This window comes from Falco cherrug, chromosome 15 (assembly GCF_023634085.1).
Source record: "Falco cherrug isolate bFalChe1 chromosome 15, bFalChe1.pri, whole genome shotgun sequence".
In the NCBI taxonomy this organism is placed as follows: Eukaryota; Metazoa; Chordata; class Aves; order Falconiformes; family Falconidae; genus Falco; species Falco cherrug.
The window spans coordinates 13,257,360-13,282,730 of record NC_073711.1 but is presented as its reverse complement, the minus strand read 5'-3'; the positions used below and the strand labels follow the sequence as shown (position 1 = coordinate 13,282,730).

The 25,371-nt window shown below is 49.1% G+C and overlaps 2 protein-coding genes across 11 annotated transcripts in view; one reads left to right on the top strand and one right to left on the bottom strand.

The window, feature by feature from the left end:
* The window catches only part of ZMYM3 (zinc finger MYM-type containing 3), a 33,415-nt gene extending 27,408 nt beyond the window's left edge, over nucleotides 1-6,007 (bottom strand). For 2 of the 7 annotated variants that reach the window (XM_055727070.1, XM_055727079.1), the window contains exon 1: nucleotides 5,900-5,992. The gene's annotated coding sequence lies outside the window, so the exon portion shown is untranslated. The other 5 variants (XM_055727071.1, XM_055727077.1, XM_055727072.1 and 2 more) reach the window with 5 other exon arrangements.
* Nucleotides 6,008-7,239: 1,232 nt separating this feature from the next.
* NONO (non-POU domain containing octamer binding) lies at nucleotides 7,240-22,314 on the top strand. 4 transcript variants are annotated; one of them, XM_055727069.1, is made up of 11 exons: nucleotides 7,240-7,394; nucleotides 7,654-7,783; nucleotides 10,562-10,755; nucleotides 11,816-12,117; nucleotides 14,266-14,361; nucleotides 15,406-15,602; nucleotides 15,875-15,959; nucleotides 16,921-17,023; nucleotides 18,453-18,495; nucleotides 19,147-19,256; nucleotides 21,284-22,314. In XM_055727069.1, exons 2-11 carry the CDS (start codon nucleotides 7,663-7,665, stop codon nucleotides 21,419-21,421), a joined length of 1,389 nt encoding a protein of 462 aa, XP_055583044.1. In that variant the 5' UTR covers nucleotides 7,240-7,394; nucleotides 7,654-7,662; the 3' UTR covers nucleotides 21,422-22,314. The 4 variants fall into 4 exon arrangements, with proteins under 4 accessions (XP_055583044.1, XP_055583043.1, XP_055583042.1 ...); XM_055727068.1 differs by having other exon boundaries at nucleotides 10,535-10,755; XM_055727067.1 differs by having other exon boundaries at nucleotides 7,654-7,828.
* Nucleotides 22,315-25,371: the final 3,057 nt, after the last annotated feature.

The following is a 25,371-nucleotide window of genomic DNA, read 5'->3' as shown; positions in this document are numbered from 1 at the left end:
ACTGTTGTTACTCCCTCATGATGAACTGAATACCTCAGAAGTCTCTATTGCCTATGAAAATGCCACACAGTTACTCCTTTCCTCTAGCAGAGTAACAGCAACTGCTTGGGTACCTGTCCTAGACTTTTATTTGTGGATATGGATTCAGATTTTCCAAGACTTTTGAAGGCTGAAGGGTTTATCGTTTTCACTATTAGAGATAATTTGAAATAGAAAAAACATTCAATAAAAATCTACAAAAATTAAGACACTTAAATCAACATTCCAGCTAACTCCTACCTGTGAGTTCTGTAAGACCTGAGCAAAGCTCTGGAAGAAGTTCCTATTTTTTGTGCCAAATTTTAGAATAAACAGTAACACCCAACCTAGTATTTCTCAACAAAAATAACAGTGTTCAATACACAGTTCTATCAATAAAACATTAAGAAAATAATATCATGTCCTACCAGCATGGTTTCAGTCAACAGATCTTCAGTAACACTATTATACCCCGAGTGACAAATATGGCAAAAACCAACTTCATTGCTGTGACTAATCCCAGTTTATCTGGGCAGCTGATAGCTTTCCAGATTCAAGCACTGCAAATGTTTATTACAGATTGGTTAACTCATTTTAAAGCAAATGAATGTATGAAGATTCACCAGTAAACTAAGCACACTGCTGAGGACCAGGCTTCAGTCCAGTTGAAATTCTCCAGAAAGGAGCAGAAATGATTTCATTATTCACCAGTGTTTTCGGAGGGGCAGTTGCCTGAGTTCCCACCTGGCAGCCCAGGCTCAGTCTTCAAAGAGCACAACGCCCATCGGTGACATTCTGGTCCGTGCTGCTTGCACACTGTACCACGTTAGACCATTACCGTCTCATTCTTGGCTACTGTGTACACTTGATGACAGATACTGGAAGAGCTGAGATGTTTCAAATAAAAAAAAATTAATAAATATTTGACACAGTCATGCAAGAATCCCACTGCATTAAGAATCAAACATGGTTCAGAAAACACCTTTCAGTGACAAACCTATTTTGTTTATTGAAAGGAAATGGGAAGATATGACCCATTTAAAAAAAAAAAAAACAAAAACAAACCACAACGTAAGATCTACAGCAGAGGACTCTTCAGAGACACAGACAAATGAACATGAGGACTCGAAAAGCTGGAAGTCAAAGTTGGATGAACTCAGAAACAGCTATTTCCAGATTAACACTATAGCTGATTACTTAAACAACTGACCCAGGGACGTGTAAACCCTCAGTGACCTGGAGATTTTACAACAGCATTCAGTGACTCCCTCCCAGTCAGCTATAGCTATTGCAGATGTCACCAGTCAAGCTCTTGAGCTTGTGCTCTGCAGGCCAGGTTTAGCGAACAGCTATCTCTTCTCATCTCCAAACATATTACTGGTTCTCTCAATTAGAGGGCAAACAGCAGTAGCTGTCACCATGTCCCCTTCAGACCAGTCTTCACGTGTGACTGGAACTGTCTACACAACGGGAATGGGTAGATGGGGAAAAGAAGGGCCTCCCCAGAGCATCACCAGCAGCCTCAACCCTCAAGCAATGGTTTTCCAGCACTCCCAAAGCCAGGAGGTACCAAGACCACCACTAGATTTTTCTACAGCAGGAGCACCAGCTTAGGGTGTGGTCCTCAAAGTTAGTATACAGAGTCACCCAGAATCCAGAAATCCCGAACCCTCCAACACAGAGCAAAACAGCACCATGAGTTTCCTGTTAATTCCTCCAAGGCAGGAATGACCAAACTAGATTTTGAGTTTGCATTCCAGAAACTTCATCCCAGTTTCAAGAAAGTGCAAGAAAGACAAATTTCAGAAATCTTGCAGAACTGTCTAGAATTACATTTACCTGTAGACTCCCTGCAACACTTCAAAGGTACTCAACATTATTCCTGGATCTCAGTGTTCTTTGCTGCTAAACTAACACCTCTGTACTAGTAGCCAAAAAAGACAAGAGGAGCATGTTCATCCATCTGGAACGCCATCCTGGCAGCAGTCTGAAACCGCTTGGATACTCTTCACATCTTTTTGTAAGACCAAGATCCCCTCCCAAGCACTAAGCATCAAGGCTTTGCAACAGAGAAAGGAGCAGCAAGTCCAGGTACACTAACACAACTTGCTTTGTTTACACATGTTAAGGCAGAGGTCTTAGCGGCAACTCAGCTTCAAGAACCAACTCCACTTACAGATCAAGTCAGAGAGAAAAACTCTCCTGCCACTTGTGTCTATAGCATGAATAAGCAACATTTCTTCCAAGGCTCACTACTTGCCACATGACATCTGCCAAAATCATGTTATACACAGGGGAAAGGGGCAGGTGGGTAAAAAAGCTTTGGGAGTACTATCTGAAGCGCAACAAAAAAACATGGAGGCACACAGCATGCTTGAGCAGCAACTGTTGAAACTGCCCTGATGATATTAAGACACTGATTAAAAGACAGAAATAGACAGCAGACCTGAAAGTGATCATAAAGAGATGGCACCAGGTCCCTACCTGTTGCCCAAATGCTGCAGGAGGGTGTCGGGCCACCTAATGCAAAGTCCTGGACACCTCCCACAAGCAGCCACAGCCAGCTGGAGGAAACCCCTGGCAGAGCAGGTGACTCTCCAAAGGAGAGTGCCAGAGCCTGGGAACAGGCCATGGACTCCTCAGCCCTGGAGGTCCTCAAAACTCAGCGGGACAAAGCCCTGAACAACGTGATCTCAAGTCAGCTCTGCCGTGAGCATCAGATCAGCTGGACTAGAGACCTCACAGAGGTCCTTTCCAACCTAAACCTGTCCGTGGTTCTTTGAATAAACCTTACTACAACGGGAAGAATGAGAAGACAAGAGGGCAGTGTCTCAGGGAGGATGTATCTTTGAGGGCAAAACATCTTAAGTGGCTCTTTAAGTGGCCTTACAGAGCCAAAACACTGGAAGCACAAGGTGAGTTGTCTCCTCAGCATTCGGGACAGTCCCAGATCCCTCTGCAAGGTGCCTGCTGCCAGGCCCACAAAAAGGCATTCCAGCACTGGGATGTAACACCGTGTTGCACAGAGCAAGCTCTCCCCCAGCCTGCTGACCGATTCCCTTCCCTTCACCCTGCCGGGGGCCGAGCTGGCTTACGGGGAGCCCATGGCCAGCAGGACGGGTGAAGATGGTCACAAGCACTGCACATTCCTGACCCATGCTGCCAGCAAAGGAAGAAGTTAACATTTAAAACACTCTACCAAGATTAAAACATAATTCCAGCGAAATCCTGCTAGCATAGCCTTCGCTAAGCTAAGAAATTCATTGTCACAGCTGTGGCCTATTCCATGCTTCCCCTGGATTGCTTTCACCATGATCCTTCTGCACTAGAGGCTTCTGCTAGCACACCTGTGTCCCTCAGGGTCATGCATCCCAGCATCACTGATCATAAAACACCTGTAAAAGAAATAACACAGGGGCTCCGTCCCCGGAGTCAGGCTGTGGGCTCAGCCTCAGCCCCCTGGGCTGGCTGTCGGAGCTGCGGAGGAATCCGGTGTGACTGGCTGGCATCCTCCAAGCAAGGGCACTCACAGGAAGGGGCATTTAAGCAGGTGGAGAGAAACCGGATTGTGCAAATACGCACGCTGGGGCCACGGGCTGCAGGTTGGCCATTCCAGGCAGCAGCTCTGTAGGCTGTGGCTATTCCTTTGGTAAAGCTGGGCTGGCAGCAATGACAGAGCTATGCTCTTACCACCAGGTTTGACTCCAGCATAGGCAGGGTTAGGCAAGAAAAAGCAGATTAAGGGGAACGCAGCAAGCAGCAGCGAGAGGGGAAGAAGTTACAGCCTGGAACAACGGCCAGACCTGAAGCACAACAGAAGGGAAGAACACAAATGAAGCTGCTCTGGTCATCATCAGAAAGAGACTCCAGAACCATTTCCCCAGTGCTCGGCTGAGCATCCTACCCTCAACCACCTGACACACACCGTGTTAGCGCTGCCCTCTGCCCACACCGGCATGTCCGACCGCCAGGGCCCTCTCCCACACTGGGCACACGCCACAGCCAGCTCCCAGCCTCGCGGGTGCTCACCCTGCCACCACCAGCTCCCAGCCTCACCAGTGCTCACCCTGCCGTCTGGGGCCAGTCCTGCCTCTGCAAACCACACGGGAGGCGCCGATGCTGCCCAGCACACCTCGGTGGCCATGGCCATGCTGCTGACACGCGGCCCAGCCCAGCCAGGCTCCCGCACACGGGGGCTTTGCCTCTTCCAGCGGCACAAGGCAGCTCGGTCCCGCGGGGCTGCACCCATCCCTGGCAGGGCCTGGGCCTCGAGAGCAGCACATGGCACCCAGGGCTCCAGCACAGGCGCCAGCCCACAGGGGGACCCCCGGACCGTGCCCCACTCCAGGCTCACCCCACACACGGCGGGGGCAGGTGGACAGAGTGGGCGGCCGGGTCACGGACTGGCAGCTGCGGTGTTCTGCGAGCACCACAGACGCTGCTCCGCGTAGTGACAGCAGCATAAAGGCTGCGTCGCCCAGAGCCGCTGCCCGGCGGGGAGAGGCGAGCCCAGTGGGTGGCGGGGCAGGGCGAGCCCCAGAGTGGCTGGGGGCCACTTGCTGCAGCTCCCCACGGCGGGGACGGGTCCCCTGGGGTGGGCACACCGGGGAGGTCAGTGCACCGCAACCCCCTGGGCAGGCACCGATGTGGCAGAGGGCACAGCCGACCCCCAGCACCAGGGTGGGGGCCGGCCGCCGCCACCCCCCCCGCGTTAACCGGCACCAGGGCAGGGGCTGCGTGGGGGACAGGTGTCAGGCCGGGGGGGCCCCAGGCTCCCGTGGCCTTGCTCGCCCCAGCAGGTGTGAGGGTCGCCACGGGGTCCCACCCCCCACGCCCCGCCCCAGCCGAGGGGCGGGGCCTGCTTCCCACACCCACTCCCCTCCCCAGCGGACACGGGGCCGGTGCCGCATCGGGGTGGGGTCCTCGGGACCCGCCCCACGCCGCAGGGCGCCCCCAAGCGGTCGCCACTGGGGGGGGGAGCGAGCAGCGCCGGCCCCACCCCCTCGCGGAGCGGTAGGCCCCGCCCCCTCCCGCCAGGCGCGCGCCGCGCCCCGCCCCCCACCCTGTGTGTGTGGGGGGGTCCCACCCGCCCCGCCCCCCCGGGACCCGCGCCACACGCGCCTGCCCCACCCCCACCCGTGGGGCCAAGCACCGGCGCCCCACGGGCGGGCGCCCCACGGACGGGCGCCCCGAGGCAGCCCCACGCCGCGCCGCCGCCCCACCTGTGCCTCCCGTGCAGCCGTAGGGAGGCGCCCGCGGCCGGCACCGCTCGTACCTGGCTCCCCGACGCTGCGCCGCCCTCTCTACCCAAAGCCCGGATTCGGGTCGCGGCCCCTTTAAATGGAAGCGCCGCTCGGAGCCCTCAGCGCGCTGCAGCCCGAAGGGGGGCGGGGGCAGCGCTCCATTGGCTGTGCAGAGCGAGGGACGCTTTCCCATTGGCCGCGGCGGGGCCCAGGCTCGCGAGACTCGCTTGCAGGCGGCGGCCTCGGAAACGTGGAACGGATTCCCGAACCCGGGATCGGCGCAGCAGCCCGGACTTCGCCGGGCGGCCGGAAAACCCGGAACGGATCAAAGCAGAGGAGCAGGAGCGCGCGAAGAGACAGCGCGGAGCCGAGCGCGGGCAGCGGCCGCACCCCAGCGGGGCACGGCGCGGTGCCGGGGGTGGTCGGCGGGGGGGGCGCGGGCCGGAACGGGGCAACCCAGTCCTCGCCGATGCCCGCGCGACCACCCGCAAAGTGCGGAGCGGATCGCGCGGAGTGGGCTTGCCACCCCACTGCCCCCCCACCACACACACCTTAACCCTCTCGCTGCCGCCTCCCGCGGCCCGGGCCCTGCTGCCGCCCCGGGGGGCCCAGACCGGCCGCGCCGCCGAAGCCTCTACCTGCGCGCGGGGGGAGCCGCCCGGCCGGGTCCAGGCGCCGCCACCGCCTCCCTGGAGCTGGAGCGTCTCCCCGGGGCGGTGAGTGACAGCGCGGCCGGGCGGGGCTTCCGCGGGGGCCCGGGACACGGCACCGCCCCCAGGAGGAGCTGCCCCGGCCGGCGCCCGCCGCCCGCGCCCCGCCACCCCCCCACCCGAGCTCCCCTCCCCCGGTCAGCCCCCGCCCCACTCCATGCGCCCCCCTCCCCCCCCCCGGCTGCCCTCCCCCACCCGCTGCACCCCACACACACACCCCGGCTCCCCTCCCCCACAACAGCCCCCACCGAGCTCCCCTCCCCCTCCCGCCCACCCACCCACGGGCTCAGCCATGTCCCCCCCGCAGCTCCCCCGGCCAGGTTCGCCCCTCCCCAGGGGCTCCGACCCCCCCCCCCCATCCTCGAAGGACCCCCATTCCCCCTTGGCCGCCCTGTTGCCCTGGGGGGGGGAAGGGCCTCTCCTGCTCCTCCCCAGGGAGCAGCCCCCACCCCCAGAAAAGCGCAGGAGCTGAGCGCGGGCCGGGCCGCGGGGTGACCCCCCCAGTGCCTCCCGGGGCGAGGGGGAAGCAACTGTGGCGCCCGGGCAGCGGGCTGGCCGCGGCCGCGCAGCACCCGTCCCGGTTACGTGCGACGGGACACGGAGGGAAGCGGGAGGTTTTATTGAAAGGTGGCGAGGCCCAGCCCGCAGGAGGCAGCGGCTGGCCGCGCTCCCGTTCCCGGCGCCCCACAGCCGCTCGGGACAGGGCACGGCGGGCCCTTCCCCACGGCCGGCCCGGCTGCCCACAGCGAGGCAGCGCCGCTCCAGCGGAGATGGCCGGCGAAGACGGGGGCTGGTGGGCGAGGTGAGGGGGCGCCCGCGACCGGCCTGGGAAGGGAGCGGGCACGGAGCTGCCGCTGGCCCGCGGCGCTCTGCAGAGGCGCCGCCGGGGCTCCGGTACTTACGGGCGGTGGCGGGACCGGCGGAGCAGAGGCGCAGCGGCCGCCGCTCCCGCCACCGGCCTGGGCACGCGGACGGATGGGGGCGGGGCAGGCGAGCACCACCGCTGTCCCTTTAAAGCGCGCGGCCCCCGCCGCGCCTGCGCGCCCCCTCCGTCCCAGTGCGGCTGCGCGGCGCGCGCCGGCGGCTCGCTGGGCTCCTTTGTCCCTCGTTCGCCGCTCACCCAAGCCTCATGCCCGAGGCGATGATTGGCAGCGCGCGCGGCGTGCAGGCTCCGCCGTGCAGCCAATCGGCTCCGCACGGAGGGCTGTGGGGACGGCTACTCCCGCCCTATGGCGGCCGGGCTCGTGAGTGGCGGCAAGCACGGCCAGTGGCAGTGCGGCGCTGTAGTCTGGGAGGCCAATGGGAGCGCGGGTGGCGGGCGCCTGGTTAGGTTGCGCGAGTTCCGGCCGCGCGCGCGCTCCTCTTCGGGCTGCTGTGGGGCGAGGAGGCCGCGATCCGCCTCGGCGCCGGCGTCCGCCACCAGGTGAGGCCGCGGCGGGGGCAGGAGAGCGGCTCCGCTCCGCTCCGCCGCGGGCCGGGCGCTCCCGGCCGGCCGCCGACGCCGGGGCCCTGCCGGGGCCTGCCGCGGCCTGCGCGGCCCGCCCCGCCCCGCCGCTGCACGCGGCCGCTTTGGCGGGCGGGCGGCCCCCGGTGAGGCGGGGCTGGGGGCGGCGGGAGCCACCTGGGGGTCGCGGGCGGGAGCTGGCGTCGAGCCCCGGCCGACCGGACGTGTCTGTCTCCAGGTGGGGAAGATGCAGGGCAACAAGGGCTTCAACATGGAGAAGCAGAACCACACTCCGCGGAAACAGCACCAGCACCAGCAGCACCCGCCTCCGTCCATCCCCACCAACGGGCAGCAGGCCAACAGCCAGAGTGAGTCCCGGGCCCGCCGCGGGGGGCCGCCCGGCCCCGCTCTGGGTAGGCGCTGAGCGGCCGCGCTCGCTGCGGAGGGGAACTTGGGGTCCCGGTTCGCTGCTGGGTGCCGTGGGTCCGGGCCGAGCGCACAGGACCCGCTCTTTCGGCTTAAACCTATAACGGTTCTGGGCCTTAAGGAAGCCGCGACTTGGGTTCGCTGTTTGCCGGCAGCAGTCGGGCTGCTCCCTTGTTGGGGACGGGGGTTTGAATTGCAGCTGGGCTGGTTCTCGGGGTTTTCTTTTTGCTCGGTCTATGCAAAGATGCGTGTGGCTGCCGTGAGTTTGGCTGGGGTTTGTCTGTAAGTTTCTTCTGCTCCCGAAACTGGGCAGCGATGTGGAGGTTCCTCCTTTGTCTCATTCTCGAGCAAAGCTCGCTTGAAGAGTTTAGAACTAGTCTCTGAGCCTTCAACGGTGTTTCTGTAAACTTCGCAAATACGAGGTGGCTTATTCTGTCGCCTCTTTCCTTCCACCCCCCCCCCAACGATAACAGATGGCTTCTCAACACGGGTTATCTTAAATACTAGCGAAATAAATTTGCTATCTGTAAAGATACAATTGTAGTAAGAATGTTGTTACAGCAATCTGCGGTCACCCGTTAACACTAATTTTTTTTACATGGGAGGGACTAGGAGATACCCAGCTTTACTTAATATTTTAGCGTTCAAGTACCAGTTGGTATTGATGATGGTTGTTACACTAATCTGGTGTGTTTCCGGGTTTGTTCTTCATCAGCATGGACTGTAGCTCTTGTTACTTGGGATGCAGTCGGGGCTTATGAGCTGAGAGAGTATGCATTAATGGCTTCTGAGGCCTTAACTGATCTAACTTGATAGTTTAGAAGTATGGCAGCAGGTCATTGCCGTTAGCGGTTTTGGGTGGGGAAGTACTTTAGTTATATTAGAAATTTATTTTTTCAAATTCGGACACTTTGTTGGTTCAAACAAAAGCATATTGAAGTCACACATGCACTTTGTGTGATTCCTCTGGGTTTTCTGTCAAAGTTGCAGGTTTAACTATATGCACACATGTGCAGGGATAATGAGCTAGTAAAAAAAAAAAACTGTATGTTTTTACTAGGTGGCCTTGTAAAACAGGCTCCTTTTCGGTTCATAGAAGATAATAGACAAAGGTGGCAGACCAGTCCCTTTCCAGTCAGGTTGGAAACAATACAACACAACAAGTGTATTGTGGTATTCTCACAGCGATCAGCTTATAGTGAGTGACTGTATCTCAGGTGCCTTTGAGTAGATCTACCTAAGGCAGAACACTGATCGTGGTATAAGTCCCTCCTAGTGTATTCACAGGCCTTGCAACTGATCCCCAAATACTTCTGACAACGGTGTGAAGAAGTTCACAAGACAAAACAGTTCACTTAAGCACCCTGGCTGTGTGAAGTGGATAACTTACTCTCACTAATCTTCTATAGATACACTGTCAGTCTTATTTGTGTGTGTGTTAGCCATGTGCTTATTCTTAAAGAGTTGTCCTTGCATGTCTTGCATGTTGTCTTCGCCTGAATAGGCTTTCCTGGTTAGTGACAAGCTTTGTAGTCTGAATAAAGCCACTCATGTTTGTAGTTTATTTCATATGCATGGCCATGAGATGTGTCCTCTGCAAAGCAAAGGAATGGCTTACTGTGGCTGGCTGTCCTGTGCGGGGAAGTACCATATACATTTAAGAAAATGGGACACAGGAAGGTAAAGGGACAATAATGCCACGCCTGTGTCTGGTGTATAGTAGAACTTCCAGGATTATGCTGGACTCTTACAGAATTAAAGGTTAAAGATTATATGCATGTGAGAATTTGAAAAACTTCATGCCGTCTCTCTTGTTTATTAGTGATTTATATAACATTACTTACTGGATACAGATTTTTGTGATTAACTTTGTGATTTCTCTGAGGTCTCACCTATATGGCTGGTTTTTGGGGTGGGTTTTTTCCACTGTTTCCACCATTCCAGCCTTCTCTTCAGCTTGGAACCCAAGAGTCTAGAACCCAAGTCTAGAACAGGGTTCCTCAAACTCTTTAAACAGGGGGCCGGCGCGTGGATGAAGTGGCAGGCAGTCATCTGCGGCTGCTTGGTTTCCCCACCCCCCCGCCCCAGCCCCCGGCGGGGGGGTGTGTGGGTGTATCTGTAAATACCAGGGGCCAGATTGAGGACCCTGGGGGCCATATCCGACATGTGGGCCGTAGTTTGAGGACCCCTGTTGTAGGATGTTACCTGTTTGAGGAAAATTTTCTCTTGTTTGCATATTTTTCTAGATATTTGGGATGGCTCAGGTTTTTTAGTAAAAATCTGGTTGCTCGCCAGACTGTGGCTATTCTATATTTACTCAGACTTTCTCAGACAGAGAAAGTGTTATATTAACAAAACCCGGTATCGTGACTACAGTTGACTTTGTTGCAGGTCAGTCATCTTGACCAGATCTCCAAAAGTTGGGTGAAATCTCTCACGCTGTTTCAAGCTGCAGTGTACTTCTAGTCTCTATTTCTAGACTATCTTTCGCTTGCGTTAATGAGCACTGAGGTCAAAGCGTGTGTTTTCATTAAAAAAAACACGGGCCCCGTTCTGAAATAAAATCCCCTTGTTGCTGTAGAAATGGCTGGAGAGGTTTGAGACCAAAGTGAATGGGTGGTGTTACCAATGTTGTCCTATGTCTCTCTGTTCACTGTGATGAAACCTAATAGAATTTATCCCCCCAACTGTAGAGCAGCTGTGTACCTTATTCCCCTCAGATGAAGGCCTGACTATTGACCTGAAGAATTTCCGGAAACCTGGTGAAAAGACCTTCACCCAAAGAAGCCGCCTGTTTGTGGGGAATCTGCCCCCCGATATTACAGAGGAAGAGATGAGAAAGTTATTTGAGAAGTATGGCAAGGCCGGTGAAGTCTTCATACACAAGGACAAAGGCTTTGGCTTTATCAGGCTGGTGAGTGACTTGCTACCTTTGAGGTGTTTTTGTGGCAATGACTCACACTGGAGGAGTATTGCTAATTGACAGTAGTATGTGTTCAGATATCTTGCTAATTAAGCCCGCTGTTGATTTCAGTAACAAGGAATATGGGATCAGCTTCTACAAGTGGTTTGTCTAGAGCTTGTTAATGAGAAGGAATGTGAATTCAGGCAGCCTGTGGCAGGATTTATGAGATATCTGATAAAGTTATTCTGAAGTTAGCTGGTACAAAACAGAAAGAAACCATTAACATGATGCTATTATAGGCAGGGTGGACTTGCATTTTCTGGAAGGGTGTGAACATGGGATTTATATGAACATAGGTTGTCATGCAGTATTACTGGAATGATGACTGCTTTTGAAGTAGGGGATCTCTTTATGATCATGTTGAATGGTGACTGGGAAGGAGTTAGCTACCAACATAGAGTAATGGTTCTCAGACTTTATTGGCTCATATGCTACCTTTCTGAAAGCCCCAAGGTGAGTGACTGGAGCATGAGGTTCCCACGCCAAAGTCTGGGGTGCTTTGCTCTAGTGTAGCTGCTTGGTGGTGACTTTAGTGAGTGGAGAGGTGTGAAACTGGCATAGGATGTCATCTTTCGTGGATTGTCATACAATCAGCATTTTCTTTTACAGTTGTCAGGCTTGGCTAATAGCTAAATCTTGATTATTTTAAAAAATGTATTTATTTAAACAAAAAAAGGCCTACTTTGTAGCCTTAATATTTAATTATGTCTGTAGATAATGGTGATTTAATTGTTTGCTTAGGTTTGTACTGGCTGTTGGATTAATCTCAGTTCTGATGTATTTTGAATTTTTATTACTATTTTTCCCCTCCAATCTCTATACATGCCTCTTCAGCTAGAGTCATAACAGAATAGTTACGGTCTGTTAGGACACTTTTTACCATGCTATGGGAGGATTATTTGTTCCTGTCTCTGAGATACTTGTTCAGGAGAAATAGGCTTGTGACTGTTGTGACTGGCTGTTTGTGTACTGCATTGAGGGTTTTAATGATAACTTTTTTTATCTTCAGGAAACTCGCACTCTGGCAGAGATTGCAAAGGTGGAACTAGACAACATGCCTCTACGTGGGAAGCAGCTAAGAGTGCGTTTTGCATGCCACAGTGCATCGCTGACAGTCAGAAACCTGCCTCAGTTTGTGTCCAATGAGCTCCTGGAGGAAGCCTTCTCAGTGTTTGGCCAGGTGGAAAGGGCTGTGGTTATTGTGGATGACAGAGGACGATCCTCTGGGAAAGGCATTGTGGAGTTCTCAGGGAAGCCTGCTGCTAGGAAAGCCCTGGATAGATGTAGTGATGGGTCTTTCCTGCTAACTACGTAAGTGTGGAGGGTGAGAAGTGCTATACTGGCATGTGTTGCAGGTTGATGGGTGGCATTGGTTTGTGAGCAATGTTTCTTAACATCAGAGCAGGACAGATGGGGTAGGAGGTGGTCGGTGATTTGCCTGGGGAGAACTTTAATTAGCTTTGTTCCAACAAGAGTGAGTCTGTGCTGAAACTCAGGTCTGAAAACTTTCTTCTGGGAAGCTGATAGTGGGGTAAGTGCGTAAAACTTCCCGATAAGCTCTTTCTTGGTAAAGCCTTCTTAGGGCAATTAAAGCAGCCTTTAAGAAGCAGAGCTGTTTCAGAGACCATCCATATAATTTGTTGGAAATGAAGCTAAAGTGTGTTAGTTGTGCACTGTGGATTGCTTCAGAGATGGCTCTTTGGGATGGGACTCCACTCAGCAGCATGCACAGCTGTGGTGGAATGCTGATCCACCACTGTGGGCATGGGATCTGTTGGAGGAGCTGGTCAGATAGATTGGATTGTTTGGAGTTTTCACCATAATGAACTGTTTTCCTTGTGCTTGAATATCATAAGGCAACAAAGCATGCTCTTGCGTAATTATGTGAACTTGCTCAAGTAAATGACTAATTCTAGATGTGTTCCACAGAGCACAGACTGTTGCTCTTAAGTATTAAGATGGAGTAATTTCTGATCTTTTGGAAATAATTTATATTTTATATATATGCACCTACAATCTGGGAATAGAATACTTCCTGAAATTGGGGCTATACTGCTAATTTCTAAAGTAATTTTATAAGCTTTGTGCTTCTTGCTTCTTTCCTTTTTTTTGGTATGGCACAGCCATACACAAGCATGTTGAGTTTCAAAAAGCAGGTGGTTTTGGGTTGTTGGGGTTTTTATACCTGTTTCTCTCCCTGAGACTATATGGGGATAACCAGCATAGCACGTAGCGCTCTGCGGGGGGATTGCTGTTAAGGAGCTTTTGCTGATTCAGAAGTCTCTATCCTGAAGGAACCATGAAAAAAACCCATGCAAACTAAGTCACTACCAGTGTGTAAATGAGAGCACTTGAGGGTAAGGATCAATCTTTTTGTAGCTATCAGTGTATTAGATTCTGATATCTAGGACAGCAGACCAGTATGTTTGCTTATTTCTAGTTATGGCTTGGCCTTGATTAAACTTGTCCTAGTTCATGACAGTAGCAGCTAGATAAACTGATTGGAATTGGTGCACACTGGAAAACATTAATAATGGAGTATGTCACACTGAAGTGAAAAGCTAGATTGTGGATCTTCAGCTGAGGAGAGGGATTTTTAGCCTCTCGTATCCTGCCTTCCTGCTGGAGTTTGGCCACCGCTTGGCATAGCATGATCATTTCTTTTCCGTTTCCCCAGCTCTGGCAAGTGAGGTTGAGGAGCTAACGAGAGGCTGTGGTGCTGCTTTGTGCCAAGGATGAGCAGTGTCAGTGCTGTGAAGGGGAGCTAATTCAGACATTGGGGACACCTTTGTTAAATACTTTCTTCTGCATACAGAAACCAGGAGGACAGAAGCACATGTGTGCAGTGTCTGTGTTGCAGAGTGCACCAGTGGATTTCTTGGGGGGAGGAAGTTCAGACAGGGTCCAGCAGGCACTTAAGAGCACTGCTGCTGAGCAGTAATGGCATGTGGTGGTCTCCCCAGAAGACTATGACTGAATGGTACAGCCAGCAACCTCCAGCGAGGAGCAGTATAGTTACTCTTTGCTTTAGGCAGTTATAAAAAGGGACACAAGGACTTTGCAGCCCATGGTTGGCCATGTAGCAGTGGAGGAAAGGGGGAAAACCAAAACTCCGGGGACTACGAGACTTCATGCCAACTAAATCCTACTGGAGAATGTTAGGTTCTGTTTAAGCTGGTTTTTTTTAACCAATAACTGGAAGTATGGTTCTTCATACAATTTTGGGTTGGTTTCAAAAAGGATTTTGGTTAACAGTTCAGCTTCTGTTCTAGAAAGAAAGAAAAAAAAGGTGTTTAAAGTGATTTCTGGTTTCACTTGGTTGAGATCCCCAAGTGCTTTTATATTTCTTTGAGCAGTGCTAAAAGCAGTATTTTATAACCTCAGACACAGTACACATGCTGTCCTGCACACAAGCTCATTCTTGAATTTTGTTGAAAGCACCTCATCTTTTCTTTACAGATTCCCTCGGCCTGTCACTGTGGAGCCCATGGATCAGTATGATGATGAAGAAGGACTACCAGAGAAACTAGTCATCAAAAACCAGCAATATCACAAGTATGTGAGGAGATGAGACTACCTGTGGACTAGGGCATTAACTGGTGCCTCAGTCTTAGGACAGTGGCTCATCAGTGCTCCTAAAGGGCCTCCTTTTTTTTGTAAACGTGACCTGACTGTGGAAGGAGAATTGCATACACTGTTCCTTGCCATGATTAGTTGAAAGAAAGCAGTAGGTTTGGATCCATACTGCTGGCTAAGACTGGCAGCCTCCACATATTTTTCATAAGTCTGTTTCAGTTGTTGGAATAAAAAGTCATGTCAGTTTGAGATAACATGAGATCCCTTACTCACATGAGAAGCTGAAGCAAAGACTTAAGTTTCTTGTTCTAAGTGTTATGGAAAGTCTGTAGAGGAAAACAGATTTGAACCCACAGTGAATATTTAAATAGTGATCTGAATAGCATTAAAAGATTGTAGAGTTATCCAGGTGTAAGGCCATGGTCTTTGAAGGCTTCCCAGTGTAAGAAAGGTATCATGTGATCCCAGCAGTGGGAATTAGTAAACCATGTGTGCTCGTGAATTTTTCAAGGAAGATGAGAGCTTCAGGAACTGGGAGGCTGCATTAGGAATAGTCATGTGCTCCAGGTGCATGGGCTGCAGAGATCAGTAAAATAAACATGCATGTTTGGGCAGTGTTTGCTTCTGGAGTGGGTCTGTCTATAAGATGTGCAGCAGGAGCAAAGGCTGTTTCTTTTTAAGAGTATTTCTGAATGTGTTTACCCAGAATCTTTTGATGTCTTACGAAAGCAGTGTCATTGTTTGTTGTGGAGGAAGGTGGAACACTGTTTCCATGTATAATTAATCCTGCAGGATGATTCTGCCTAAGTTTCTCCTTTAAATGGTTCCTGAGGAGCAGACAAACTGGTATCCCAAGCATAGCTATTTGTGAGAAAGTAGAAGACAAAGTGATTCTTTATTTCTTGCACTAAATGCATTTCTAACTGTTAAAAGGGTCTACTGGTACATTTAACACACAAACGTGTTTTTCTTGGTTCCTCGTTGCTCTATTGAAGGATTCACTAGTTCTTCCTTGTTTGACAGGGAACGTGAGCAGCCTCCTCGATTTGCACAGCCTGGCAGTTTTGAGTATGAGTATGCCATGCGTTGGAAGGCTCTAATAGAAATGGAGAAACAGCAGCAAGAACAAGTAGACCGCAACATCAAGGAAGCTCGAGAGAAGCTGGAAATGGAAATGGAAGCAGCCCGCCATGAGCACCAAGTTATGCTCATGCGGCAAGGTACCAGTCAAAGATAAATACAGTATCAAAACACGGCCCTGCAGCATCAAGGGATGGGTAGCTCACTAGATGGGCTAGAGCCCACTGAAGGTGAGCCGTGGTGTAGCTGCTTGACTTGTAACCAAGCATGGTAACGCCAAGTGAATGGGGAGATGTTACTGTATTGCTGGAAGCTCTGTTACCTTGTTCTCTTGTGTGTTATGGTTCTAGTTCAGGAATTCAAGAGGGGACATGGGAGATGAGTTTGGGTTTTTTACTGTTGTCTTTTACAGATTTAATGAGACGCCAGGAGGAGCTGAGGAGAATGGAGGAATTGCATAACCAAGAAGTACAAAAACGTAAACAGTTGGAACTCAGGTAAGGGGGCAGGTTATGAAATGCTGTGAATCCATAATATGAAATTAAATGCTGCTTCAGTGCACCTAATTGTTCAGTGTGACATTTAATTACTACCTAAAGTACGGCTGTTATTTCGGGCCTTTTTGTTCATAGGAAGAGTGTACAGTTGGTTTAAAATGGAAGTTAGGAGTTTCTTCCACTGATTAGTGTTTAGTTTCCTGCAGTTCTGTGTCTTAGTTTAGCTCCTTGACTGAGGCAGATAGAAGAATCAGAATCTGTGCAGTAATTCAGTGGTTTCAGTGCTGCAGGTTGAGAAACCCCATTCTAGTATCTATCCTTTCGTTTGAGGGGTAACTTAGTCTCAGAGATTTCTCTGTCCATTCTGGCTTTTCCTTGTTTCAGGGTCATTTTAAGAAGCTCGACCACTAAACCATGTCCCGAAGTGCCACATCTACACTTCTAAATACCTCCAGGGATGCTGATTCGGCCACTTCCCCAGGCAGCCTGTTCCAATCCCTGATAACCCTTTCCTGAAGAAATTTTTCGTGATATACAATCTAAACCTCCCCTGGCACAACTTGAGGCCATTTCCTCTTGTCCTATTACTTGCTACCTGGGAGAAGACTGACACCCACCCTGCTACAACCTCCTTTCAGGTAGTTGTAGAACATGGTAACGTCTCCCCTGAGCCTCCTTTTCAACAGGCTAAACACCCCCAGTTCTTCAACCCACTCCTCATGAGACACTCACATGGTTTTGCTCGTGTTGGGTTTTATAATGAACTGCTTGAAATTGAAAGTGTTGGAAATTACTTTCTGTGCATATGTGTTTCTGTTTTCATCATAAAGTACCTAATATTTTACAGCCTCAGTTCTTAAAATTGTAGATTTCCAAACAAGACCCATTAGGCAGCACTGCAACACTGGGATGCAGATGGTTGGTGTATGTTGTGCTGAGCATTCTTGGACGATTTTTGCAGGCAGGAGGAAGAACGCAGGCGCCGTGAGGAGGAGATGAGAAGGCAGCAAGAAGAGATGATGAGACGCCAGCAGGAAGGCTTTAAAGGGAATTTTGCTGATGCGGTATGAGTGCTTCTATGTTCCCATTACATCTGGACACTGATGTTCGATTTTTGCCCTTCCACAGCATGCGGTTTTCTGTGAATGCTCAACTTGTTGGTTGAGGGACTCTGTATCTTGGATACATTCTGTCCTAAATTACTGACTCCCTCCAATCTTTATACAGTTTAGCCTGGAAAATATACATACCCCAGTAAGCGTCCCACTGGTGTTCATGCAGGACCCTCACTAGCTGCCTTGCTGTTCAGAAGAATATATGCTAACTCATTTTATTCTAACAGTGACAAAGATGGACTGTCTTGAAGTACTGCTTCAGAATCCCATTATGGTCATACACCTAGCTATATCTCTAGCCTGCAGTCTGTCTTAGTCATGCTTAGATGAAATAATCCCAACTTGAGGTGCTGCTGCAGGCATGGTAATTGCTTGTACTTAAAAGTCAGTTGGTCAAGTATTTTCTAGTAATGCAAAATGTGTGGTAACCTGCCTTTTAACAGTAGTACCTCTAGCTCTATAAAGAAGTCTTACAATTAACTTCCAGTCCCAGCAACTTTCTGTTGTGGAGGCAGCTGCCGTGCTATCAAGGTGGTATAATGGCATCAGTACAACTGGGTGGCAGGTGTTTACGTATCCTAGCGAAAAATTGGTCCCTAAGCAAAATGGCTAAATGTGTCAAACCAAAAGGGCAGTGTGACTGACCTAAATGTGCAAATATTACCCAGTGTAGCAGAACTCCTAGTTTCTCTGAACAATAGTGCCTTCAGATCATAAATAGTGCCAATGAGACTACAGGTGAAGTGAAACTGTTATTCGGTTCCCACTGTGGAAAAAGTAGTACGGTCACAGAATTGAGGGGGTGCTCCTGGCTTTGCAGTGCAGGAGATGTGGTGTGTCCCCTGTGCTCAGTTAATAAGAGAGACGCTGATCTCACAAAGTGGTATTATAATGCGAGTGACCCAGCGCTGCCTCTTCCTGTAAGCTTGCATTCCTCTCAACAGGAAAAGCTTCTTAGCTATGCTGAGGAAGTAACAAAACTAATTGTATTTAATGTATTGCTGCCACTCAGGAGATCCTTCCCTCCAGATACCATGTATCTCTTGTATGCTGCTGTTTGGTAAAATCTGCATGTGCAGCTTTGCTGCTGGATGCGTTAACGGTGATTGTGAAAAACAATATTACAGAAGGAAATATTTTATATAAGATCTGTTTGTTCAGCCGTTACTGTGTGAAGGTAGCTCAGATAATCTTTTGAAGTTTACCCTGGGAATGACTTCTCTATACAGTTTTCAGTAGTAAAACCCCAGAACTCACTGAATTTGTATAACTACATTTTTTTAAAAGCCTGAATTTTTATCATTTGAAATGAGTCTCGGGTTTTATTTTTTCTTCCTCTTTTTTATTTTTTCTTTTTTTTTTTTTTTTCCTTCACCAGAGAGAGCCACCAGAGATGCGAATGGGACAGATGGGTATGGGAGGTAAGAGTATTCTGTGGCCATCTTTGTTCCTATGCATGTTCCTTTCCTCCTTTACAAAATCTGTTACATTTTTTGAGTAGTCTTATTTTATTGGTTTCTTACTTAGAAACTCAGTTGTAGTGATCTTCTCCAAGTTCAGTGACAGGAAGTGTTCATCTGACAGGAAACAGCAGAATTTGGGTATGAGGCAGTATTGTACTTCGTGAGACTGCGTTCAGTAAGCAAAAGACTTGGTTGAAGTTTCTATCAGACACATAGTGTGCTTCAGAAGTTTGTACTGATAACGGAGACTGGTGTGAGAGTCAGTGTTAGACCTCTAGCCCAGGAAATTATCTTGATTTCTGTATTTCCCTATCTTGACTACATGATTGAGAGTTTCAGGCCACATGTACAAGAGCAAGTGAAGAGGTGATGGGGGCTTAGTGGTTAAGGAAGGTGGTGAGTGTTAGAGCCTGCTGGAGTTTCAGGTAATACTGGAATGCAAGATCAGTTTATCTTGACCTAATAGTGCAAAGCTAGTTAATAGATTAGGACTCTGTCCCTGAATGGAAAACACTGTGGGGAGCTTACATGGTGTTGGGTGGCTCTGGGGAGATGAGGAGACCCCAGTCACTGTCCCTGCCAGGACTGTTCTTGAATTTTCTTCTCCAGGTACTATTGGCATGAACAATAGAGGAGCTATGGGTGGTACCAATGTCCCAGCTGCTGCACCACCTGCAACTGGTCCTGGAGCTATGATACCTGATGGAGCCATGGGAATGGTAATGTATCTCCTTTTGTTGTGCACACCTTTCAAATGCAGATTTGTTGTTTCCATTGTTAAGCACTATGCTGCTAAAGTTGAAGCTTGATTGTCTACCTAGACCTGTTTCTTAACTCCTGCTGAAATCTTTAGAAGTTAATCTTGCCTTGATACTAGTTAGTAACTTCCAGGAGATTGAGCCAAGTCTAATAACTACTTACTTTCAAGGTAATGAGTGCTAAAATGTTTGTTAGAAATATCTTAGCAATACTATATGGTTAAATTTGGCTAATTTGCTTAGGAGGTGAAAAGCAAAGAATCAGTGGAGGTTATGCTTATTTATTTGCGCTTTTCTTTACAATAGGCCATGGCTTCTGTGGCATCTGTTATTCCTCTGTCACACAGAGAATCGATCTTCTCACAGTGTCAGCACTCCAGTCAGCAGCAGAAACAGCAGCAGTCATAGTCGAATTTGTCCTCAAAGTTCATCTTCCTTTGGCAGTTTATATCAATTGGTCTCATAAGCAATTTTCCTGCAAACCTCCCTACTTAGATTTCTTGATCATAGAAATTTTTTTTGTCATAAAGAACAGTTTTATTTGGCTATAAGCTTTTGTGCCTAAGTGGTAGGGACAGTGGAGTGGTTGAGGTAAGATGAAGATAAGAATGGAAAGGGCAGGTGGGTTCAGATCAACATGATGAAATAATACCATTTAGACCAAAAATCAATAAGCTGTTTCTCTAATGGAGAAAAATACGTATATAGACATTTTGGAAACTTTATTGTGACCATGTGCTTGGTTTTAGTTGTTACTGGGTCCGTGCATTCCAGATTTTTATTCATGTAGGGAGCAGTTTGCATGTCTGCTCCAGCTGCTTGCAGTGATTGCACTGTCCTTCCCTATGATATGTTGTGCTGGAAAATTTCATGATTGCTCAGAATTTTTCATCTGTAGGAAAGGGAGAAAGGTGGAAAGAGTGCTGTTACTGATAGTGCCTGCCCTCCACTGCCAGCAAAGTGAGCGCTGAGAGTCCCTGGGACCTACCAATTGATAATTTTACTGAAGTTAGGGTCTGTGTTCTGTAGAACCAGGCAATACCATGGAGTCATGGTACAGTACTAATACCAATTATGATGTGCATATATGTATCACGTTACATTTTATATGTACCACTGCTGTAAACCTGTGGACAAAGAATAAATGCAACTCAGGAGACTGGTGTAAAGCGGTTCTGCTCTGTGTAGGCGCTTGGCCCCAGTCCAGGGGGGTGGAGGCGGCAGTGGTTGTTGCCTCCAGTACCTTCCCTAAAGCAAGTGCCATGTTCACCATGAGGACATGTAGTGGCGCACATTGTCCAGGGAGGTTGTGCAGTCTTTATCCTTGGACGTTTACAAGACCTGACTGCGTCAAGCTGTGACTAACCTAGTCTGACTTCATAGCCAACTCTGCTTTGAGCAGGAGGTTGGACTAGAGACCTCCTGAGCTACCTTCCAACCCAAATTATCCTTTGATAGTCTTCTCCCTGCTGGAAAGAAGAGACTGTGCAATAGCACTAACCAGCTTGAAGAAGGAGAGCCAAAGAATGGAAATAACAGGATATGATCAGGGCACACAACCAGTATTGTAGGTTTATTTTGGAATTGGAGTATTGTGTACACCTGGATTGTGATAGGGCTGTAGTATCGGTATACTGCTCCTCGTTTGCATTCAGTTTGGGTGAAGGAATATGGTGGAAGTGTGAAGTTCTTTCCCAGACTGCATTTCTCACATGCTCTACAGCAGGGCACTAGTCAGTGAGATGGTGCAAATTGTATTCTAGTGCACTTGACTAAAAGTTACATGGGAAAAGACCTGGTCCTGCAGTGGTCCTGTCAGTCTACTTTTGGGGCTGTGGGGATATTTTTGGTGAGGTGAAAGTTTGTAGCAAGGTCAGATGGAATTGTGGAAACCCAGTAGAATTTGAATCAACTCAAATGGCTTTTAACTGCCCTTCTTTGTTCCTTGTTTTTCTTCCTGCCTCTCCTGCACTTGTCCTCGTTACAAGACTCCGCCGCCGCCTGCAGATCGCTTTGGCCAGGGTGGTGCGATGGAAGGCCTTGGAGCGATGGGAGGGAACCCACCTGCCTTCAACAGAGGAAATCCAGGTGGTGATTTTGGCCCTAATAAGCGTCGCAGATACTAACAGGATTAAGCTACCCCCTGCACACACCCCAAAGAGAAAAGGAATCTTAGCAGGCCATATTTGGGGGGTGGGGGATATATTAAAAATAGTTAATTAGGGCCTGTTTTGGTAAAGCCACTCTTAAGACAAGGGGAGTGCAGTCTGACTGGTAAAGGTTTTAGAAAATTTCATGTGGTGCATTCCTATAATTTCAATGTGAAATGGATTCTGGGAGGCTGCCATGGTGGTTCAGTAATGATAAAATATGGCAAGGACCCTAATGCCTTGACCATTCCAGGTTTCCTGTTTGCAGCTGGAATCCTGAGACTAAACTAGATAAAATTGCGGTATGTCTTGGCATTTTTTAGTGTAGTGTACCTTGCTTAAGAGCACAGGGGAGTCTCTGGAGAACTAGGGCAGCATCTGGGCACTTTGGAGCTCCCACGATTCTGTAAATTTATATAGCTCCAAATGATCCATCATGTAGTGAACTGGGGGAGGTTTTCTGTTTATTTCTTTCTTTTTTTTTTTTTTTTTCCCTCCTAACTTGTAGTTATTCTTTTTATCTGGACCATCTGTTTCTTTAAAGTAGTTGATTGTCATGTGCAGCCTGAACGGCTGGGAAACTCTTGTTTGGATGGATTTTTTGATAATGTGTTGTATCGCTGTTTATTTTTACTGGTAGTAAAGTACAATCTATTGGACAAAAATACTGTATCTCATGCTGAAGATTTAACTGAAAAAAAATGTTTGTATAATCTTAACCTTGCCTGTCTTTTGTGTAGAAGTACTACAAGATTTTTCATTTAGTGTAAACTGTTTGAACACAAGCTGTAATTGTCCCACTAACAAGTTTGTGTTTGTCTGAGGAATGTTACAGGAATGCATTATTAAAGTGGATTTTAAGCCTTTTTTATCTGGTGTGTTGTCTCTTCTGTTTTTTGCATGAAAAAGCGTACATATGGGTTGAAGTAAATCAAGCTTCAGATTATGGTACAAAAATTGTTCTTGTACAGCTCTTCATAGAGAGGGTGCTCAACCCCCGAGAATTTTCTAAGTTACCCTTATCGCAGAACAAGTTTTATTTGTGTGTTGGAATGAGACCTTCCACATCAGCATTTCGGAACACAAGGGAGCTCCTGATGCACCTAGGATTCATCTGTGTTGTGGAAACAAGATGTAAGACTTGTTCACGTGTCACTGGGACCGTGGAGTTCAACTCCGTGTCTCATCTGTGTAGTACAAAGTTGTCTGGTCTGTCGCTGCCCCTGGGTTGCAGTTGCCTCTGGCTGGGGTGCAGGGCTTCCCACAGAGCTCTGAGCTTCTGTGCTGGAGCAGGAAGCAGAGGACTTGGAACTGTCTATGGCAACAGTAACTCTTCATCTTGTGTAATACATGAGGAAATCTGTAGGAAGGGGAGCCTTCTGTGAGTTGTTTTCTCCCACTGAAGCTCTCGAGGCTGGGGAGGGGGGAGCAGGGGGGAAAGCTTAGGAAGAAATCTAGGTGGGAGAGGGAGGGGGAAGGAGTCGCAGCCTAAGAGCACAGGGAGCTGCCTTACAGACTTGAGAAATAATAGGGAAGATGAAAACATTTTCAGATGCCTGTTACCATGGCAATAACCTTAAAAAATGTAGGGTTTGGTCCTGTAGGTACTCTTAAGTAGGGAAAGATGAAATAATGGCTCTGGAGGTTTTATTGGTTTACCCTGTCATTTGATGGCTTATAATTAGGCTGGAATGACATGACTGATGAAAAGCTGCATTGAAGAGAGGCTGCAGCTGATGCTTTTGTTTCTTTTGCTTGTTTTGTTTTCCACATTCAAAAGCATCAGCACTAGTAGATGACTTGCTGAAGTGATAACTAATCACTATTTAATGGTGATTATCGGAGGATTGCAACTTACCTGTAGGCACACTATGAAGAGTTTGCCGATCTTTTTCACCTGACCCATTTCCTAGGATAGATCAATACTGCAAAATCTCAAGTTGGTGGGAATTGCTGATTAGTTTTCCTGTTGCCCTGTGGAGAGGATGCATCTGTTCTTGTGGCTTGTGTCTGGAACGTGGCTGGCAGACATTCACTAATGCCATGGGTGTTTGCTAAGTACATTGTTTAATTCCAGAGTGTGAAATATTGGGAGAAGAAACTGAAGTTGCACCCAGGTGTCTGTATTATCTCATTCTCCTGCCCGTTGCTCAGCTGGCTTGCCTGTTGGTGAGCACTCAAAAGAGAAGTTGTTGCTGTAGGAAAATGGCAGAGCTCAAACCTTCAGCATCGCTCTGCTGCCGCCTCAATGCTGTTCAAGTATGAGGTGAGGATGGGTCTGGTTATTGCCTTTCCCTGGGAGAAAAGAGATATACTAACAGGGTGTTTAAAATTGCGGGGAAGGAGGGATTTAGCGCTGTTCAAAGTCCATCTAACAAGACCGGTACGAGGTGAAAATGGAAGATCAAATGACAGCAAAGGAAGAAAACTAAAACTACGCTCTGCTGTGAATGACAGAGGTAACTATTCTCATTTACTTGAAAGGAGGAGACTGAAAACCTGTGACTGAGGTTCTAGTAAGGAAATCATAAAGCAGACCATTACTAAGGCTTTCAGAGGCGTGCAGCAGGAGGAAATGGCACTGGGGACTGCTTGTAGTGCAGAAGCATCTAAGGCTGGGCACAGGAGCAAGCAAGGCTGCCTACTCCAGAGCACTTCCAGATACTGGAGTCTGCTGGAGCACTGGCGGTTTTGCTGTCAGCCTTGTCTTGCACTGCTTGGATAAGGTAGCGAGCGCAGCTCCAGGGGCTGGACTCTGCACAAGCACTGCTGTGCTGTGCTGAGGTCCAAGCAGTGTGCAGACGGGAACACTTTCCTCTGCATGCTTTTCCAGGTCGCTGGCTGTTACGTCACTGCAGACTGATGAAGTATTTTGACTATCACGAAGAGATACCCTTGCCTTTTGCTGTCTATCTGATCAGCTTGTTTAAAATCCACTTAACACAGTATCAGTTCATATCAGAGCAAGGACTCATGAGCAGTCTGGTTCTTATCACTTCACTCTTAGCTTTAAACCCTCATCATTTGTGGGCTTCAGAAGTTACAGCTTGTGCTTTATGCAGCTTCTCCTTAAACAACAGTGACTGCATTCACAAGAATTGAGGATAAATCTGAAAAATCCAGTGGGTACGTGGATAATTTTGTCACATGAAAGCAATAGACAAACATTTCCTTTTTTTCCTGGCACAATGCATCTCACTAGAAGCTGTCATTTATCATAGAAAGCTACAAATGGTAGAATATGGAGAGGTGCTTCTCTGGTGAGCTACCTTTGAGAGCTGAAAGAAGAAGACGTGATTTCCTGTGGCCTTGCTGAAAAGAGCCATCATTCTCTCTTCTGTCTTGGTCATGGCTCAGGTACCTTCTTGTCTGCCTGGTGAGGCACCTGAGTGCCAGAGAGAGCCAGAAGGAGAGGAAGAAAGCAGGGAGCTCACCCTAGCACAACGCTGCCTTTGGGATGCTTTCCCCTTTTTCCTGGCCACGCTGCTCTGCCTGAGCTCACAGTGACCGTGCTGTAAGGCAACAGGACCCTCCAAAGGAAAACCTGTAAAACCCCATACTCCCCACCAGTTCAGGCTGTTTGGGGCAGCAGGTTTTTATTACGGATGCTAGCTAATGCCAAGAAAACTGCATCTTAGGAGTAGACCAAATTCTATTCTTTTTGGACCGGTTCCTGTTGAGGACCAAAGTGCGCTTTTTGATGAGGACTGTTGCATGCATTTTCAGAGCAAGCACTGGAGTAACTGTCTCCTTCAGCAGTTTGGCTGCAAGGAGACAAAATTATCTGTGGGAGCAAGACACTGCCTGAACTACAGGGAGAAAATTCCCATCACCTGGGAAGCTGATTCCACTTTGAAGATGTAATTGTTCAGTGAGACCGGAGCATTGGGGAAACAGCCCTGTAATAACATGAGCTGCAGAAGGGC

What these genes read in the sequence shown, in the direction of transcription:
- NONO (XM_055727066.1), top strand. Translation starts at nt 7,663, where the DNA reads ATGCAGGGCAACAAGGGCTTCAACATGGAGAAGCAGAACCACACTCCG. An exon ending in GCCGCCCGGCCCCGCTCTGG is followed by an intron (nt 7,829 to 10,534) that starts GTAGGCGCTGAG and finishes CCCCAACTGTAG; the next exon opens with AGCAGCTGTGTACCTTATTC. An exon ending in AAGGGAATTTTGCTGATGCG is followed by an intron (nt 17,024 to 18,452) that starts GTATGAGTGCTT and finishes TTCCTTCACCAG; the next exon opens with AGAGAGCCACCAGAGATGCG.